Raw genomic sequence first — 18,938 nt, forward strand, 5'->3', positions numbered from 1 at the left:
ATGTACATATATCTATTCTTGTTTTCCTTGAGTCAGTGCTTGGAGCACACGTTTCGCCGTCGGGTGGCGCGCTGGTGTGGCGTCTTTGTCGACACTTTCGCCAAGCGCCATTGTCGAACGACAACTGCGAATAGCCAACGGTAAGCGGAAGCGCTTAATTCGCACAAGAATTTGTCCTTCCAACTATTATATTTACATAATTGCTTTAGGGCCAATGGCCACCCTAAAAGACGAACGGAATCGACCTTTCGGTTGCCTGCGCTTACACTACGACCATCAACGTTTTAACGCTGTCCCATTTAAAGCACCATTGTACACTTGTTATTACTGCTGACCAACAGGCATCGCCAAGAAATTCGAACTAACTCAATCAATATTGTAACAGCCAGTGGTTTTGCTTGTCCATTCTGAAGATCGATCAATAAATACCACTTAAAAGACGTTCTTATATATATATGTGTGGGGAGACGGTGTGCAATGAATTTCGTTTTGGTCACCTTTCTTTCGAGCTAGCACAAAGCGTATTGGGCAAACATGGTATTACAGACCTCTTACTAGCATTAGGTTAGTACGACTAGTGCGGGCAAACCTGATTTTGGTAACCTATTAACTAGAGCAAAACACTCGTAATACATTCAATGGTTAGCATGTGAGTTAGATTGAGAGAAGCCCGCCCGCTGCTTTATCTGTAAAGGCACGTGAATCTACTATTAGACACTGCTAGATAGAACGTCTCGTCATACAATCCTCGATTAAATTTTCAATAAAGCTAATTGGCAACCGTTTGTACATGGCAGCGCGTGGCGTTAGGCGTTCTTCCAGCGAACAATAAAGCGTGTAACATATGGAGGTAATCTGGATCCGACCCAGATAATCATCTGGATTAAGTATTCCATGCATAACTCAGTATTACAACGAATGGTGGCTGTTCTCTGGTTATAGTAGAGGCACAGTGAACCAATCGAATCACAAAATGTTCTGTGACGCCGCGACATAGTCAGAATCCGCTCAAGATATGTCAGGAAAGTAGCAGGATTTATCCTGGTACTTGTCACATCTATGTCACTTCGACCTTTATATTATTACTATTATTATTAGCACAATGGCTATTTAGTAGATGTCGTTGTCCATCAGCTCCGACGCCATGTGCAAACTCTGCAATCAGTAGTACCTACTCGCGTTTTCACCAGCTATCTTGTTACTGTTTGTTCTGAATACCAGCAGGCAACGGCGGGCCACGGTAGGTATATAACTGTGGCCAGCAGTAAACCTGCGCTCTTTAACAGCAGAAGCCCATAACAGACTCTCAAGCATTCACTCACACCCATCGCATTGCATCATGCTGCTGGGGCCACTGGAGGCAAGCACAGGAGAGGCCCAGCAGAAAGAATGGGCTTTGTCTGGGCTTAGTTGCTTGTCCGCTTGTTTGGTCGCCTGATCGCAATGTTCAAGCATAACTAATTGTTTTTGCTCGACAGTGCTGGCTGGCTGGCTGGCTGCCTGCCTGCCTGCCTGTTTGTTTGTCTCTAAGTGTGAGCGGCTTTATATATATCTGTGTGTGTGTGCCCGTGTGTAGGACCACAGTAATTCTGTTTTACTGTCCACAATGACGACTCGAAAAATCCCTTATTCAGTCACAACAGTTTTACACGTTAATTCGAACTACCTTAACTTTAACTTTTCTATAAAAACAAGCGCTGTTCGTTGTCACGATGAACAAATCCCTTAAAGAAAGGCGGGATTTGAGAATAAAGAGGATCACAATAGATAATAATTGTTCTAATTACGATGAGATTAGCAGTAGCATGGAGGGATAGAAAAGCAACTTCCGTGTACACATCTCTTTTTAAAAACAAACCCAAAACAGACGTAGCAGTAAAAGCGCTATTCAGTTGCATCCTTGAGGATTGTGAGCATCCTTGTTTTGATCTAAGTACAGTTAGTGTAACTGCAGTGTCGGCTAAAGTATTAAAAACACGATGTAAGCCAACTGTTAAAACAAAAAGCTCCGTGTGTGTGTATTCACGAAGGCGTTTTTGAAATAGGAATTTAAAAATGTTTGTTTTAGCGAACCAATGAAGGAATACCCACAAGTGCACTCTTCAAGTAACGATAATATTTATTTTGGTCAGTTTTTGTCAAGTATAACCTTCTTGCTTTCTTTATGCCGAACGCCGACGCAGGTAACAGTGTGTGTGTGTGTGCGTGTGTGCATTCACGTAACGATGGGCGCAAGTTTCCTCTAACTTTAATTTGCATCAGCAAAACCTCAGCTACCGCGTAGGTGCTATGTTAAACGAGTTTATGTAGGTCGATAGACGTTATTGCATAACACCGAGGAGTACTATTCGAAAATGCAGCGCAGACGTCTGCTGTAAGAACAAGTGAGAACACACGATAAGCGATACACATTGTGTCGTATCATTTGTAATTTTATATATGTATATAGGGAACTTCCCTTGTTTTTCTTGATCATTAATATTATCGCATCGTGTCTCGCTTTCTACGTTTAGTACGCCAGCTTTACACTGTCGGCCAGCTGTGTTCACGAAACGGAACTATCGCTAATAGATTCGATGTTTTTGTTGTCAACAAAAGCTGTCAGTTGCAACAAGAGCCAGTTGCATCGATGAGTGGCGATACTCGCCGCTTTGCGATACTTTACTCGTAAACTTTGTGATTAATGAGATGTGAATGAAGTCCCTTACGCCTTAGCACGCTCAAGGTTAAAGTGACCGCAAATGCCGCGTCTATTTCGATGACGACTTTGTCTCTGATGCTATCGACATCAACATCAAGTACGTCCCATCCAAACGCCGCCGTAATATAAACATTGTGACTATAGCCGCCCGCACCACGTCCGACCACTTCCGGCTACAATGGATGAGAAATACAATCGGCTAACAAACAACGCTCATCTCAGCACACGGAAGAACTTGCCTCTTATGTTAATCAATGCCATCTGTGTATGGAAGCGAAGTTCGACAGCGGTTAAATGAAGCTACGGACACTGAAAAGATAAAAATCTTCTGCTGATTACGCCTTATATATATATATATATATATATATATATATATAGCATGAATTGCTGCAGGCTGACAAAGGCTTGTTATTTAGAGACCAGAGAAAGTATTTTGTTTCTATTCGCGACAATTACATAATACGCTGTTCATGCCATGTTTTTGCTAATGACCAACTTGGTTCGAGCAGTTACATCGTAGTTGAACAATCAACTGAAAGACTTTCAAATGATGATTGTGCTGGACCGGACTAGAGTATGAAGCGGTCCTCTTTTAGGCTTCACTCATCATATTTTTACAATACGCATACTATCGTTTTTCCAGTTGATTTTGTTGTTCGAATATCGGCAGAGCATATCGTAGAGGGGAGAACAAGTTTTCATTACTCAATTATTTTTCAATGCTATAACTCTTTCTACCGCTTCGTTGTTTTCCTCGTCTCGCTTATGCTCACTTTTGTTCCTTTTCATTATCGCTGGGTGCTCTGAGACCGCCTGTCGGCCCCATCTGTGCATTCAGGTTTACCTAAGCCTAAGCGCGTCATCATCGGTGACTAACATTAAAATTGTGGGGCCTCATTTCTATCGTCCTTGTTGAGCTAACTGCCTATGCTGCGGCCACGTGAAACGCACTGAGCTAAGGTAATTCACGATGCAGCGCCGACACCGACGATAACGGAGGCAGCACCATCAGCAACTATAACGATTCACCAATAATAATATCCACGACAACGCCATCAATTAAGAATCACTATCAAGAGAAAATACCCACTTTTTTGTTGATGTCCGACAACAAGTACTTCGCTTAGCAATTCTGATAGACGCACTTCTCTGGCCTCGTTTTCTTTTCGCTTTCTTCTATTCGCCGAAACCCAACTAACCACCAGCCGTGTGTCTCACGAGCGCTTATAGAACTAGGCTAAATGTATCAGCGTTGTTGCTGCCGTACTGAAACTGCTGATCACAAAGTTTAATAGACTTAAATGCTTAGTAGTCTATCTCATTAGCCGCTTTCTTTATCTTTCGGTAATAACAACGATAATATTAGTAGTCACGATGAGATCTAGCAAAGTTTCTAGAGTTACCTAACCTTGCCAAAGGCTGTCTAGATTGTTTCGCTATGAATACTTACAGCATCCGTTAGTCGGAGACATGTGGCAATATATTTGGAGATACGCAAGCGATTTTAATACAAAAATCATTTGCCGGCACAAACTTCCCCCTGCTCGTAATACGAATAATCGTGACGAATGACTGTATGGTAACACAGACATGGTCATGGAATGCGTTTCACCCCATAATTAAGCCATGTCTACCGTTTTGTGCTCGGTACACTACGAACATAGGTGGGCTGAATAATTATGAGTCAGCCAGAGACTGTTATTGAAGTTAAAGTAAATTCTCAATGAAGATGTCCGGATGTACTACACTACTACCGTATCTAGTAGTTCTACTGTATTTAATAGTAAAAATACCGTTGACAGAAGTGGGTTAACTGAGCTATTAGTTACCATGGTTTTCACATATATAGATATAATATTAAAAAATAACAGCGTCTTTGGTATGATAAGTGAGGAGTCAAAACTAATTATAGGTGCTGGCTCCTACAACGTAAAAAGTCTTCTCTAACTAATGTAGTTACTAGCTATTCTTAGTTTGTCCGATTTCTGTCTTCATTCGCTAGCTAAGTACCGACATAGAAGGGCGAGGCAGTGCAACAGATGCGATGATGATGATGATGATGATGGTGGTGGTGGTGGTGACGCCACCGAATGATGACGTGAATGGATGGTGATGATAAATCGATTTTCAGTCGATTTTGCGTCCATAGTTCTCGTTGCCATAGACGCCAGCGCAATCATCTGTCCATCATCACCTTGTCCTACCTAGCAATCTCTTCATACAAATCGAAATACATGTGTCTGCCGATACAAATATTATATCTAATAGGGACATAAGCGCGTACCTTCTGACTGCTTCGCCTGTTTGTCTATCCGGCCGACAAATAAACCAATCAAGCGACCAGCCATCGAACGAAACGTTCAGCTCCTCCAAACGTTAATACTATTGTACAACGGCCTATAAATTATATTTAGACGGCCACGATCACAGCCGGCGCTGTCATAGCCGCGGCAGCTCACCCGTGCGGATCCGCTATCTGCCGCTAAGCTAACAAAAGCGGTCCAGGGTTGAACGAAGAAACGAACAGCCGACCGATGGTCAAATCTGAATCTGTGACTTCTGCTAGTGATGTTGATGCAGCTGGTGCCCGATTGATGCGAACCGAGTTCCGACGGAACTGGCGGAGCACTGTGGACGAAACGCGGCAAACAGCACAGCACTGCTGCAACGAGAGCTCTGTTTAAGCTGTACCCACAGAATTCTTGCTTGTCTATTGTTGCCGACTTCAAATTTAAATATGCGGTAGACAGCGACGGCGGCGGTGGCGATGAAAAACGCCTCAGAACATGATACGAAGCACAGAAGTTGGCGGGCAGCAGTACGCCAAAACAGGGGCAGCACTATCGGGTGGACTTGACCTTATGCCTCATAGTAATAGTGGTAATAGTGTCACGTGGAAGACGTTTCGTCTCCCTCTTGCAACGCTTTTTCCCGTTAAATGCGGCAATGTAGTTGCCGATTTTATAGTTGCTTTCCGTGGCTCCTGATGATCGTATTGTTATCTACAGCAAAAGTCGAGGCGAAAGAGGTGGGTTGAGAACATGGCAATAATAATGACAACACGTGCTATTTCACGTTACATCAACCACAGTAGTAGCGGTAGCTGCAGTGAGCAAACCCAACAATGACAAATTACTTTTCCCGCGGCCGTCATCATCATAACACATGATAGCGATAAGCGCAAAAGTACTATAGGACAATAGGCATACATACGCACACTAGCAAAGATAGATCTATATGTTTTATGTAGTTAGCAGTGAAGATATTAAACAGCTAGGGTTAGCTAATGCCTTTTTCCTAACACAAAGGCTTTAACTCTATGTACGTGTTATTGTTAAAGAGGTACTTAGCGCGTCAGCAAGAAAAAATGTAACATCTTTTTGACCTTACGTACGTCTTTCTGAAGATCCATCTAGCCCGCAATGATATCATTTATTTTATTATATTATTATTCATTTTCGCTTCAGGAAAACAGCCCGAACGACGATGAGCAACACAGTTAATTGATGTATGTTTTTACCGTAAAAACAGCAACACAATATTATTATAAATTTATATAAAATGTGTTGTCCAACGTTCGATAAGCAATAATAGGATTATGCAAACTTTGTAATCGTCCTTCGTTGCTGCAGTCTTCATGAAATGTTTTACCGTCGTTAGTTCTTAATAAATTCATTTGCAGATAGATAAGGATAATTTGTCAGGTCGACTTGCCGATACTTGCAACGTGTTTGCCAACCCCGGTACTTGCGGCTGGTATAAAATGACTTCGACCACGCGGATATAATGAAAGAGGTCCTAGATTATAGAAACTATTAGTTTTCGGAGCAAAGATGAATATCGTGAAAAAAGAATATTATCGATTAGACTTGGCCAATTAAAAATAATTAAAGAACCATTATTTTCAACGATTGCTCGGCTTTATTAAGAAGTGTTTTCGTTTGGCTTGTAGTGGATTGACGATCGAAAATCCAACTACAACGTTGTAACTGCATAAGTGGATGCTTCGTTAATAATTCGATGGTTGGGACATTGTGATAGCAAGCTTGAATAGGAGGGCTTACCGTTTTAATTCGAAATGGCCAGCTGAGTTTATGAAGCTACGAAATTAGCTACAGATGTCCGCCTTCTCTCTCTCTCTCTCTCTATATATATATATATATATATATATATATATATATGCTAATAGGACAATGAAACGTTACTACGGAAACCGTAGCGAATCCTCAGGTAGCGGGTCAACAATTTTTTTCCACGACTCATTTTTAGCTTTGATCTTCTCCTTTATCTTTTCCATTACTGATAAAGTTTAAATTTTAAGGGCACAATCATCGTCAGATCAAAATGGGTACGGTTTTGTTATCTAGGTCAGCGGCATTGCTCACTGCAGGCACTAGCGCGGGATACACGTATGTACATCGAACAGTGGTGGTAGCAGCTGCCATTGGAGGAAGCAAGGAAGCAATGCAGTGGATCTGGCGAACGAAAACGGGTTTGTTTCTCATTTGATATATATGTGTATGGCAGTAAAATTATCTTGGTACTCACGCTTTGCAAGCATTCGTGTTTCAAGAGTCGTCGGTTGGCTAGCAGCGGAGGGCTAGTCACATAACGAAGGATAAACGATCCACTGTTGTTGGAAAACTGACAAAGAGCAAGCAGACACTCTGCTACAGATCGCTGAGGTGGATTACTTGTCGCACACGCGAAGCAGAAATACAAATATGGATCAAGCTTTTTCGACAGAACATCTTTGAATAAATAATCTTGTCCCTTGATTCATCGCTGAATGAAAAATAATGTTACTGCGTTTTTTGCAAAATAGGCTCTTTTAATCGGTTCGTTGCAATATCGAAGGTCTAAGTGTGCTATTCGTCATTTATCTCTACTTCTCACAATATCATAGTAAACTGTAACTGTTTTTCTTCGTTCTCATTTCCCCGTCATTTTCTCTCGTCGGCAAACAAAACAATGAACGTTTACTATTTGCCCGATTCGTATAGCTAATTCGCGTACATATCATTAATAACAAATTTTTGCAACTAGCCTGCGCGGAATGGCCTTGCATTTGCTTTCTAATTCATTTTCAATCCGATTAAACCACCTATGTCAGTCGTTATCGCCTTCTCATCGCTACTAGTCTCATAAATTCGCCCAATATTCACTCTTTTTTTTCGCTCAACCTTGCCTCTATCTGTATCCATCTCATCGCAGTCGCGTTCCGCTCTACCTACGTCGCTCTATTTGATTTACTTATCGTCCCTCTCCAGATCCTGTTATTTTCTGTGCTCTCTTTCGAGTCTTTCGTTAGCTCTTCAGAAAAAAAGAACTCTTGACACTCTTTACGCCCGTTCCTTCATACCGAGAAAAAAATGCATGCGAGGACTAACATGCACACACCCATCAAGCGTGTACCCCGCTTAAATGGAGAGGACTGAAATGACAGCGGCTACCCAGAGCAAACGAGGGAGAGAGAGAGAGATATGGAAGGAGGAGAAGGAAGGAGAGGGCGAAAAATAGGCTGAACGATTCCTTTCCCATTTCGCTTGCACCCTAGTAGAATGAAATTTGTCCGTTTTTGCTTTTTATTTTTTAGCTTCCTTTTTTCTTTGCTTGCTTGCTGTATCTGGCCCATCTGTTTTTCTGCCTAGTCTTCTCCCATCTCAGAACTGGCTCTATTTTGGCATACTGTTATGCGCGAACGGCACGACGATCGGCGGGCCGTTGAAGGCGCTGATAATGAAAGAGGTTGAACGGCCACACAGCATCGAAGATACCGCTAGTTCTAACGATAGTGTCAGAGGTGAAAATTTAGCTAGGGCCGAATCGAGGCCTGCTGCCTTGATACATTCGCAGTAGTGGTTAGTGATTAGTGGGCCTCTGTTGGATTCGAAGAAGATGGGCCGAATATAAAGAAATAAGTCGACTAGATAGATACATGTTGATATTGAGAAGCTGCTGGGTTGTTGCAAGCACGTGATGTCGCGAATGCTCATGGTATATATGCTAAGCTTATGCTGTTGTGGCCTATTGTTCCTGTTTTATAGAATTTTTCTTTGTTTACCCATTACACGTTCATTTGGTTGGTAAGTTAGGACTATTCGTTGGGACCTGCTATTGTACCTGGTAGGACTATTGCGGTTATCAGTTGAATATTGTACAGCAGAAAAGCACCGGATGGTTAAAAATAGGAACTAAAGCAGAGATGCCCTTCAGACTAAACTAATAAAGTACTTTGATCAAAGACATCTAATATATTTACCCACCAAATGTCTCTTTAGCTTATAGCGAAATATAAACTTATTCTTTGCGTGTGTTCTTCAGCGAACGCTCATACGGGCGTGGTCTCTTCGAGGTGATCCGTTAATAGGTTTAGCTGGCTTTCAGACGACCTCTGACTTAATTTCGATCTACTGCTTTGTCGGCGTTTCGCTTGGAATAATGTTATTTGCTCTATTAATTGATCCCCTTATGTAATTTTTATGAAATACCCTATATCTTAAGTCTGGCACCCGTCCGTCTTTTCGCAGCGGTAATCTGTAGTTTTTTGACATTAGGGAAAGTCGGATCGACTTGCAGAGACAGACAGGCCGTGGGTGAACTTTTGTTAGCTCAATTCTGTCACTATCAGAGCGGGCCGTTGGGTGTGATGCGATTTACAGACAGAATTCGTCGCTTAGCTCCATTGATGCCAATAGTCTTGCGATTACAGGACACGAGAAAACAAACTGTTTGAAAAGCTTTGCGCACGAAAAAAGAATTATATCGCCAGTCTGTGATCGTTGGCCCAGCATAAACGCTGAAATCACTGTTTCATGGAACCTGCCATATTGTCGAAACAGATGCCGGGACTGCGAGTTGTGTTGCGCACGAATTACAGCCGTTAAACGACTCTGTATATATGGAAGAGCGAATGAAAAAAATCATGTTAGTCATTAAGTGCTTCTGGTTAGGCGGTTGGCCCAATCTGTCGGCCAATCTGATCTTTTTACACAAATTACATAACCGAACCAGCGAACCGGAGTCACATATGCACCGCATCTGCGACTATCGTACCAGAAACGCTCCATGTCAATTAAGCTCGTAAACTTGACTACTTATTATCATTAGCCTATCTCTAGCACTCATAGTATTAGCTATTTTAGTCGCCAGATTTTTTCAAGATACCCAACGATGACAATACTAGAGCTAGAGCAGTACGCTGCACTGTGGGTCTCCAATGGTGGGTGTATTATTAGAATCTAAACAAAAGCGACGACGATGACGGTCATGATGATATGGTGAGTAACTTTCATGAATCGTTGACCGCTGATCGTTTCCCAACAATTTCCTGCCAAAGGAATACTATCAAAAAGCTAGGGTCTATGATGTATGTATTCGTAGGACGTACTTGCCTTTCGTATTACACAAGGCTACCTAGAAAATCTAATGAGACATCGTCAGATGATTAAAAGTGTACTGATACTGATACTGCCTTAGACATAATGTCATCACATTGAAATTACTTTAAACGCTTCCTATTGTATAACCTCACATCGTTCCTCGATTGTTCACCGTCTAAGCTAGACAGGAACATATCGAGAATTCATTGTATTTCATGCTCGGACAAACTATAAAGGCCTGTTTGTTACTTTGTCGTAAGCTCCGTTCCTATGTAATCGTTTAGCAGACATTTTCCTTTTTTTGTGAACTAGTGGCGCGCAAATTCAATAAATGACTAGATCTGTATTATGGTCGTGTTTCAAGTAAAACGAACAACTTTTAGTTTCCTTCTCTTTTACATATGATGACTATATATATATATATATATATGTGTGTGTGTGTGTGTGTGTGTGTGTGCTTGTTCAAAGAAAAGTAAAATGGTTTTATGTTATCTTCACGATTTATACTAATCACTGGGCGTTCAGTTGGGTTAAGCTGACGGTGTAGCTAGAGTTATTGATACCAGCAAGTGGGATCCCGTCTAGATCTGCTGCTTCTGATGATGGAACAACGGCACTAGCATCAACAACGAACGGGCCAAGCACAGCTTTACGATGCCCTTGTATTACCCTTTAATTACTAGCCTGTTTTTCTTCTTCCTTCTTGTCCGTTTCGGACGGTAACACATGAATGGATGATAACGGCAATGTAGCGGCTGCCACGTCGACGCTCCGCTATGATCTCAGTCTCGACCGCTGCTGCATGTTTGCCTCGTAAAAGAACGCACGATCAGGGGGAAAACAAAGGGCATTTGGATTGCTTTAACAAGACACAGCTTGCACTCGTGGTGCTAGATACGGTGGTAACTGTTTTAATGATACCAATGAACTGGGTTTGCCAACCTGCCTCTCCTCTTTTTTCGTTATCAGCATACGGAACAGAACGAGGACGCGTTTCGTTCATATATATAAACGGACTAATCCACTACTACGATTATCACGTGTCGGGCCTACTTTTGTTCGCAGATGAGACGAATAAACGCTGAGTGCATAGACCGTTACTAGACAAATTAACTTGATGGAGGCTATTTCCATAGATATGTCGCCATTACCGATCCCTAATGAATTCGAAAGATTCTAGGGCGTCCTTTGTGTGCTATTAACACAGTATATGTGTGCTTTTATTTTTAAATTTATTTATTTATTCTAAAATTTAAAATAAATCAACTTGCACACAATGAGCGTAATTAGCCAGGCGAAAATTAATGTGAGTTTATGCACGAATGAGATTCAGTCGGGTACATGCCCACGTTAACTGAGAATCAAAAAATTTGCACATATATGTAATAGACAGGCACAGTACAGGTACATGAAGTGAGCTAATACAAAGCTTTGCATTGCCACCACACAGATTTGATGGTTCGGCAAACTGTCAAACGCATCACAAAGCTATCAGTAGCTATCAGTGGGTTTGACCTTTTCTATTTTTTATTTTTCGACGCTGCGCTTATAGTTTTCTAGCATTGTCCGCTGCTCGTGTTTTATGCATGCGTTAACATTACTGTCCCAGGAATGCAAAACACCTGTAATTTCGAACGTCCTTGCCTTCGGCGTCAAACGGCTTTGGCCTCATTTATTGGGACGCTCTCGCAGATTGCCGATGTGTGCAGGCGATCAAAGGTGGCCGCTTTCACGACTGTCGAACGCAACGTAACCGGTATCAGTGACAGACATTTGGCTGTGCTGTTATGTGCATCTGCCAAGCTCTCCTCTACTGATTATTGCTAACTGTTAGTTACATGCATATTATAGTGACGCCTGAAAGGCCATATCTATCTATTGATTTGTTGATGTTCTATGCTAGTTCGATTAATTGTGCGCCTCTGGTACCGTTCTATTCTGTTCTGTAATGCCTTCTGCACGTTGCGACGACAAGGGTTTTTCTTTTTCATCCTTTTTTCGACCTATTGAGCCGTCAGTTTCGGCGGTTCATTTGCTCTCCGTCTGCTGGTTCCGTCTGCATCATTGCGTATCCTTCTCAATGTGTATACATCTCTATGTGAGTCAGTTAGCGAGTGTATGCCTGCTTCTCTGAGGGGTTTAAACCATCTGTTCGTCTTTCTCTCTTCGACTTTCTCCCTAGCACTCCCGCTCTGCCTTGATCTCACCGTGTCCCTTTATGGATATCTCTGACGAACAGAGGAAAGCTAGCTTGAACATTGGAGGCCCCTCTAATTCTGGCCGTCTGATGGAGGCCCAACATACTAGCATAGTCTATGTAGAAAAAACTAAGGTACATGAACAGGCCCAATAGGTTGGCCGGCCAGCCGACCCACCGAAGGCTGGAGTAACTGCACCTACTGTTGCCTGTTCGGAGGTTGATTTTACTCGACGTTCAATGCTCGTTTGAGTGCATCTAGCTCGATATATGTAATGAATAGACGGTCTATGTGTCTGTTACAGTTTTGCTTATAAGTTGCATTTGGTTCGGTTGCCCCCTTTGGTCGTTTGCTGGACGTTGCGCGGGAGAAGCGAAGAATTAACTTAAAAAAACTGAGAGCACAGACTATCTTTATGATAATTTTTGTCAGTTTATGTACTACTATAGCTGCTATCACTGCGCTAATTTTATTGTTGATGGTTGTGATAATAACAACAAAACTCATCATGATCTTGACGATGAGGAGCAAATGGATACCCGAACGGTTGTGGCACAGGTGGCTTGGGTTCCCTCACCTTTCCCTCTGCCCCTTTCTTGGGGGAAATTTTGCTTGTTCGGTTGTTTGTATGTGTGTGTGTGTGTTTGTGTGCGTGTCGCTAGCTTGATCGATGAAATGGCTGTTGTTACCTGCGGAGTGGGTCTGATACATCAGCGACGACGACGTCGCTTACAAAACCCGGACGAGAGATTCGAGCATTCAACATTTTTGAGGGTGTGGCAGAGCTGGGCATGTAAGCATCAAGGGAACGCCGGGAGGGAGTCAATAATAGGTTTTGTTCTTTTGTCATTAGGCCAGCAAGTAAGCCATGGGCGGGCGGACAGTCGCGCGACCATTATCGATGAAGCATTGATCGTTCGCTGTAGATGAAACTAGAAAATGTGTAGTAACATCTAATGATATAAAAATTATATGTCCCAATGAAGAACAATGATCCGCAATGATGGGACGAGGTAAACATGCAGAACGCCGTAAACACCCGGTGCAATTTGTCGCTAATTAAAGAAAAAGCGATACCGAGTAGAAAATGAATAACATAACACTATCAAAAATCACGATCAGAATATCTCAATTGACCTGCAGACGTAACAATACGTATTATGTATTATAACGTTCTGGACATCTTGTGGGTATTCTTAAATATAGTCTGCCTATATAAAGGCAAAATGACGACAGGGAGAAAAACGTTTCTTATATGTGTGTGTATACACATAACTTCTAGCAAGCTTAGGTTTATGAGTTGGTTATTGAAATCGTGAAACAATAGTTTTTCTCAATGCGATATATTAGAAAATAGTTGTGCTTTATTCGTTCAGCACAGACGATGCATGAATGACGACAATAGATCTACAAGGAGTAGAAGCAAATAACGTTCGTTACGAGACCGTGCGTATCTAGGCGTAAGTCGAGCTTCGTAGGCGTGGTTTGCTCGTTATCTCGAGTAGCAGCTCTGTTTCTATTCGGGTGTGAGTCTTAAGGAGAAACGTTTTTGCTCCTCAAATGACGACAAACAAAATGGAATATGTCATCAATATAGGTGACGGCCGCTCCCCTGCAAGCAAATTTTCTTGTCCTGAATTCATCAGTGTCCTATCTCACTCTGTCGTGATGTATTGTTTTTTGATGAAATGAATCATTTATTTTTGAGTTGATCGAAAGGAGATACGAAACAGATATGACTGATACAGCTTTGGATGTATTTGCTGGCAAACGTTTTATCTTTTTGTGTACATCTCATTATATACGTATATATATAATGCGTATAGCAATTGGAATGTAAACAACTCAAAATTTAACTCATATAATGCTAATTATGGTTTCAAAACACACACAAGGAAGTTCAGCTTCTGAAAATTTAATTATTATAGGTATAAATACTATAAAGTCCTGAAGATATAATATTATATGTGAAGTATTAACATGTTCTGAAGGCTTCACTCACGCGTATTCTTCAAAAGTGGCACATATAATGGAAAATTTATCGCCTAGTGAATTTATCTTACGTATTTCGTTATTTTGATTTGGTGAATTTTTTTTTTGACTTTCCCTGTTCTCTATACATCTTCTTGATTCTTAAATGTTTCTCTTTGCTCATAACGATGTGTCCCTTTATTCGTTCTGCTCCTTTCTTGCGGTGGCATTATCAAAGCGAAAAATGGTTTTCCCAAGCAAATGATGCTGACTGCAAGCCCGCGCAAAGCTGACCTGCGCACCGTTGAATTTTGTACACATATTTTAGTTATCAAATAGAAATCTATCCGAACCCACAAATGGTCGGCAGTGTCACTACTCGAATCATCACACAATCAGATCACCGTCTCCATCTCCTTTTTTGGCGTGTGTTATTCAAATGTTGCATTACTTTACCCAACTGTTTTGCTCCACAATGTGATCCAAGTACTTCTACGCCAGTTGAGATATCGCACGAATCCATCGATACAGGCGGGCAGGCATGCTACAGCGATACAAAGCCCCCTTCTGTTTCAAGAAAAACCATTGAGCGCACTCGGCTAACTCGTAGTGGCCTGATATGCTATCGGCATTGCTGATGCTGCAGCGAAGCTTATTCGGACGGTCTAACGGACCGTACGGAATCCACCGCCGTTCGTTATTATGCCCTATAGTAATAAATGCTTGAAGTACTAGCGCTTAGCAAGCGGGGTGATGTACATATGTATTGCTCTATGGTCCTTTCGATTGCAGAAACATCCACTCTAATAGCTGATTTTTCCCGTTTATTGTCGAATAAACTATTATACTATTGTTGGAGTCGCTTCGTCCTTTTTCTGGTTGATTTTCTAATATCTCCAATGAAGCTGGCGCAGATTAAGGATAAACACTAAAGACGATATCTTCGATTATCTAGCGCGAAGGGTAGGTAGCTTACGTCTTCTGTCTGAGTCGATGGAAACTTGGTGACACCAAAGGATCATTCGATTTTCGTTGAGCGATCGTTGTTGTTGTTGTTGTTACTATGATAGATTAAAACTAGACAGAGTCTGGCGGCCTGGTATATACATACGACAATTAAGAATATTCGTAGCGGCATGAATATTTGTCAAATACACATGATGGAAAATGGGCTTATCGGCAATAACGGGAGGTAAACGACAACGAAAGGGCCAACAATGCATCAACTATTGCCTCGGTTAACAGACACACGTAGCTTTTTCTCCTATAGCCACGTAAACCTGAATGCATTGTCCGTAGCAAGTAACGTACGAAGAGGCTCTTTTTACATGTTCTAGAGATAAACGAGCAAAAGAATGCCGGTTTTTTTTTTTAATTAACCTTAAAATTGCAATAGGCCTGCCACGCGAAGTCAGATTAATATTTTGAGAACAATCCCTATACATTTCCCTCGTCGTCTCGGTCTATACGTAGTATAGATTGGGATGCACTCATGTAAAATAGGGGCCCTAACCTCTGAATATGATCATAGGTGACTACCCATGGGCAAATAATCCGATTATAAATTAAAAAAAAAAACGCATCGCCAATACCGAAGTGCTTGAAAACCTTTGTCGGCTGTTTGAGCAGGCACCTATTTTAATCTACCTTCAATCGAATCCATATAAGACCGTATTCGTACGTCTGTGATAATCTTTGAACGATTGATTTTACTGCAGTGTGGATAGCATAGTGGCCCCGTAGCGTATGGTCGCATTCGTTCTTAAATGGATACAATGTTCTTTTTTGTTGCTGTAATTATCTAATTTGGTCATATAATGATATAATTCGCCGCGTAAGGTCTACTAACATATTCAAATTTCTTATGTTATCTATTGACTGAGACGCGTTGTGTTTCTCTGAAGCTCTCGTTGTGGACGTCGTGGATATCTATGCAGCTGTTGGGCACAGACAAAAAGCGCAAGGAAAAATACTGGTAAGCATCGAGCAGAAACCTAAGAACAATCGCCATAGGAGGGGTTCATTAACTTCAATTAGGATGCTACATGAGTACGTATCAAGCCAGTGCTCGGCTTACAATTGAGGTTTATCCGCTCGTTCGGTCTATCAATAGATTGACGGTGACCAATCAACGGCAAAATACGTGCTCAGTCAATAACAACGGCGTTACGCTCCTTCGGACATCATACTGTTTTCAGTATCTGGTACATATATATACATATACATGCAGAGCTTCCCATTGGTCCTTTTTCACTCAAGTCGTATTCGTAAATCGCTAGATAAAATCGTTGTGAAAGGAAGGTAATAAGAGTCAAAGTGAATTATGTTTTGCCCATATATTCTAGATGGTGTTTAGTACTATCATGATTTTAAGGATTCATAAGGTATAGGCGATCTTGCTAAAAAAAAAAAAAAAAAAAAAAAAAACTCACTATAATTTATAAAATCCGCTGTAGACCCTGTCTCAGTTCAATAATGATTATAATGATAGTGATAATACAGAATGAGTACATTCAAAATGGTCAATAAGGGATATGCTGCTAAAGACTGAAGATGATCTGAAAGTGTTACATCGCAAAATTGCCCCCCTAAAGCCCGTGCTGTGAACTGTCAATATTGCGGTGATTAGTATTCTAATTATTTAGCATGACCACAAGATAAAACTAGAATTAAAATATAGAAAGGCAAATCTAAGTACCAGAACTGTGCGACACATTTTCGATATGTAACATCGAATGTTTGAATTACTGGTTATAAGGCCTTTCCATAAGCTATAAAGCAAGGCTTCGAGTTAGCCTAATTAACGCTATATGACGGTGGCAACGGTAATAAAATCATATCTATATAGATATTTTCCCCGTTGCCTAATTTTAGCGGTTCTTTTGTGGCGCCCTATGCATTGGTGGTATCGGCTGATCATCTGCCAACAGCGATGAAGATCCATATGAGCAGCGTGTTTCTGACGAGGAAAATTTTCTATTCGAATAAATAATTCTCAAAATTAACGAATAAATGTGTGGGTTTTTGTTCTCAAATACAGGCGATCGATACTACCGTCATTACGGCCATCCTGACCTTATATATACCTCAACTGAAAGCAGGTACAAAGGCAAAGGTACCGCCGGACACCTGTAGTAAGTAGCAGAGAAAAAAGAATTGCTGAAAAGAACACTCCTGTCAGATTTGCCTAGTTGTGGCTCTAAGAAACATTGATAACGGCCTTGGACACACAGCAAGAATGAATGGGGCAATGCAGATTAACAATTTGTTGGAAAGATTTCATCACTCAACAGACATAATGCGGAGAAAGCATCATCGTCTCGATCGTTCAATGAGTCATCGTGGCTTCGTTAAGCGACCGTTCAGTCAGAATCAATCACCCGTCACGATATTATCACAATAGTGGTAATATGGCGATATCGCCTATGCTGCAACAGCATTTGCCGCTAGGGAAAAACTTATCCTTCTTTCAGTTCAGGTTCGCTTTAGCCTAGTCGGTTACATAACGACACCTAGTTGAATTCGTCTTCAGCGGATGTACAGATATATGTAGAGTCTGTTTTCCTGGTTATATTTTTGGCGTGATTAGATATATTGGAGATAATAGGATCCTTTCAGATAAACATTCTGTTTTTAATCGTTTTATAACACTGCGAAACGTATGAAAATTCACAGCTCTTTTTTTGGCTCGATAGCATTTCGCAGGTGAGGGTTGACACGTGGTCGCTGAAATAGTACGAAGTCATGAGAAGCTACGTAGGTCAGCACTAGGTACTTTCGAAAAAGTAACTCAAGACGGAGCTATTGTGTAAATTATTATTAATATTCAAAGATAATTGCTCTCTCAAGGTTTCCACTGTTTATACAGTATCAACAGTGACGTATTTTTTGCCTTTTAAGCAGCGTTTCAATCGACCAGCGCGGCCCTTGTCTATATAAACATTTCTTTTATAAGTGGTTTAAAAGATGAACTAGACGCGTTCCTTTTTCTGAATAAGCGTTTGTTCTAATTAGGTAAACCAGAATGCAAGCTAAGCTAATACTGACGAACGAAACTATTCTGTACTGTCGCTGAGGCAACCGTCGACGGTTGCCGACAAAGACACGTCTTGCCGTTACGTTGAGTCTGCATCACCGTTAACTATTTTCCCAAATACCGCTGTTAACTAGATAATTTTCCAGTTGTTCAAAAACGATGATATTAGCGGAAATTTTTATACGTCCGCAAGTCATGATTTTTGCTTTTATCTGAAAAAAGCGAGCATTGGTCGAACTTGTCATGGGCAACGCTTGGCACGGGCGACGAAGTGTGACAAAAATGGGGATACTGCAAGTGTACGTATAGAGTTATTCAGCGCTAAAGTAAAGTACTTCCAAGATAACTATAAGGCTACTATATTATCATATTTATTTTTGTTCGCGAGAATGTAGATTCCAGGAAATACTGATTCAGAACGAGTTGGTATACCTTTGCAGATTAGTGACTATATCTTCCATTAAAGCACGAGGGATATTTTGCTTTAAATCGATATTTAAACTAAACATGTAACTGGTCTTCCTAGTTGTTTGCTCGCCGATCTTATCGCAAGCTGAGGCCAACTATTGACCAACCGATTATCTTACACGTCAGCTTGAAAAGGACTTATAATAAAGAATCCGTCACTATGATTAGTGTGGTGTTATAAA

General features: G+C 41.2%; 1 protein-coding gene across 3 annotated transcripts; it reads left to right on the forward strand.

The window, feature by feature from the left end:
* Positions 1 to 5,577: 5,577 nt before the first annotated feature.
* On the forward strand, positions 5,578 to 18,920 carry LOC111260065 (uncharacterized). Of its 3 annotated transcripts, XR_002680047.2 has the most exons (4): positions 5,578 to 5,729; positions 7,069 to 7,193; positions 16,157 to 16,227; positions 17,293 to 18,920. XR_002680047.2 is itself a non-coding variant. In XM_086968123.1 (3 exons), the coding sequence occupies exons 1-3, from the start codon at positions 7,046 to 7,048 to the stop codon at positions 17,392 to 17,394; spliced, it is 321 nt and encodes a 106-aa protein (XP_086824249.1). In that variant the 5' UTR covers positions 6,998 to 7,045; the 3' UTR covers positions 17,395 to 18,920. The 3 variants fall into 3 exon arrangements, 1 of the variants encoding a protein (XP_086824249.1); XR_015310866.1 differs by lacking the exon at positions 7,069 to 7,193; XM_086968123.1 differs by lacking the exon at positions 5,578 to 5,729 and having other exon boundaries at positions 6,998 to 7,193.
* The last annotated feature ends 18 nt before the right edge of the window (positions 18,921 to 18,938 follow it).

This window comes from Varroa jacobsoni, unplaced genomic scaffold (genome assembly GCF_002532875.2).
Source record: "Varroa jacobsoni isolate VJ856 unplaced genomic scaffold, vjacob_1.0 scaffold_395, whole genome shotgun sequence".
In the NCBI taxonomy this organism is placed as follows: Eukaryota; Metazoa; Arthropoda; class Arachnida; order Mesostigmata; family Varroidae; genus Varroa; species Varroa jacobsoni.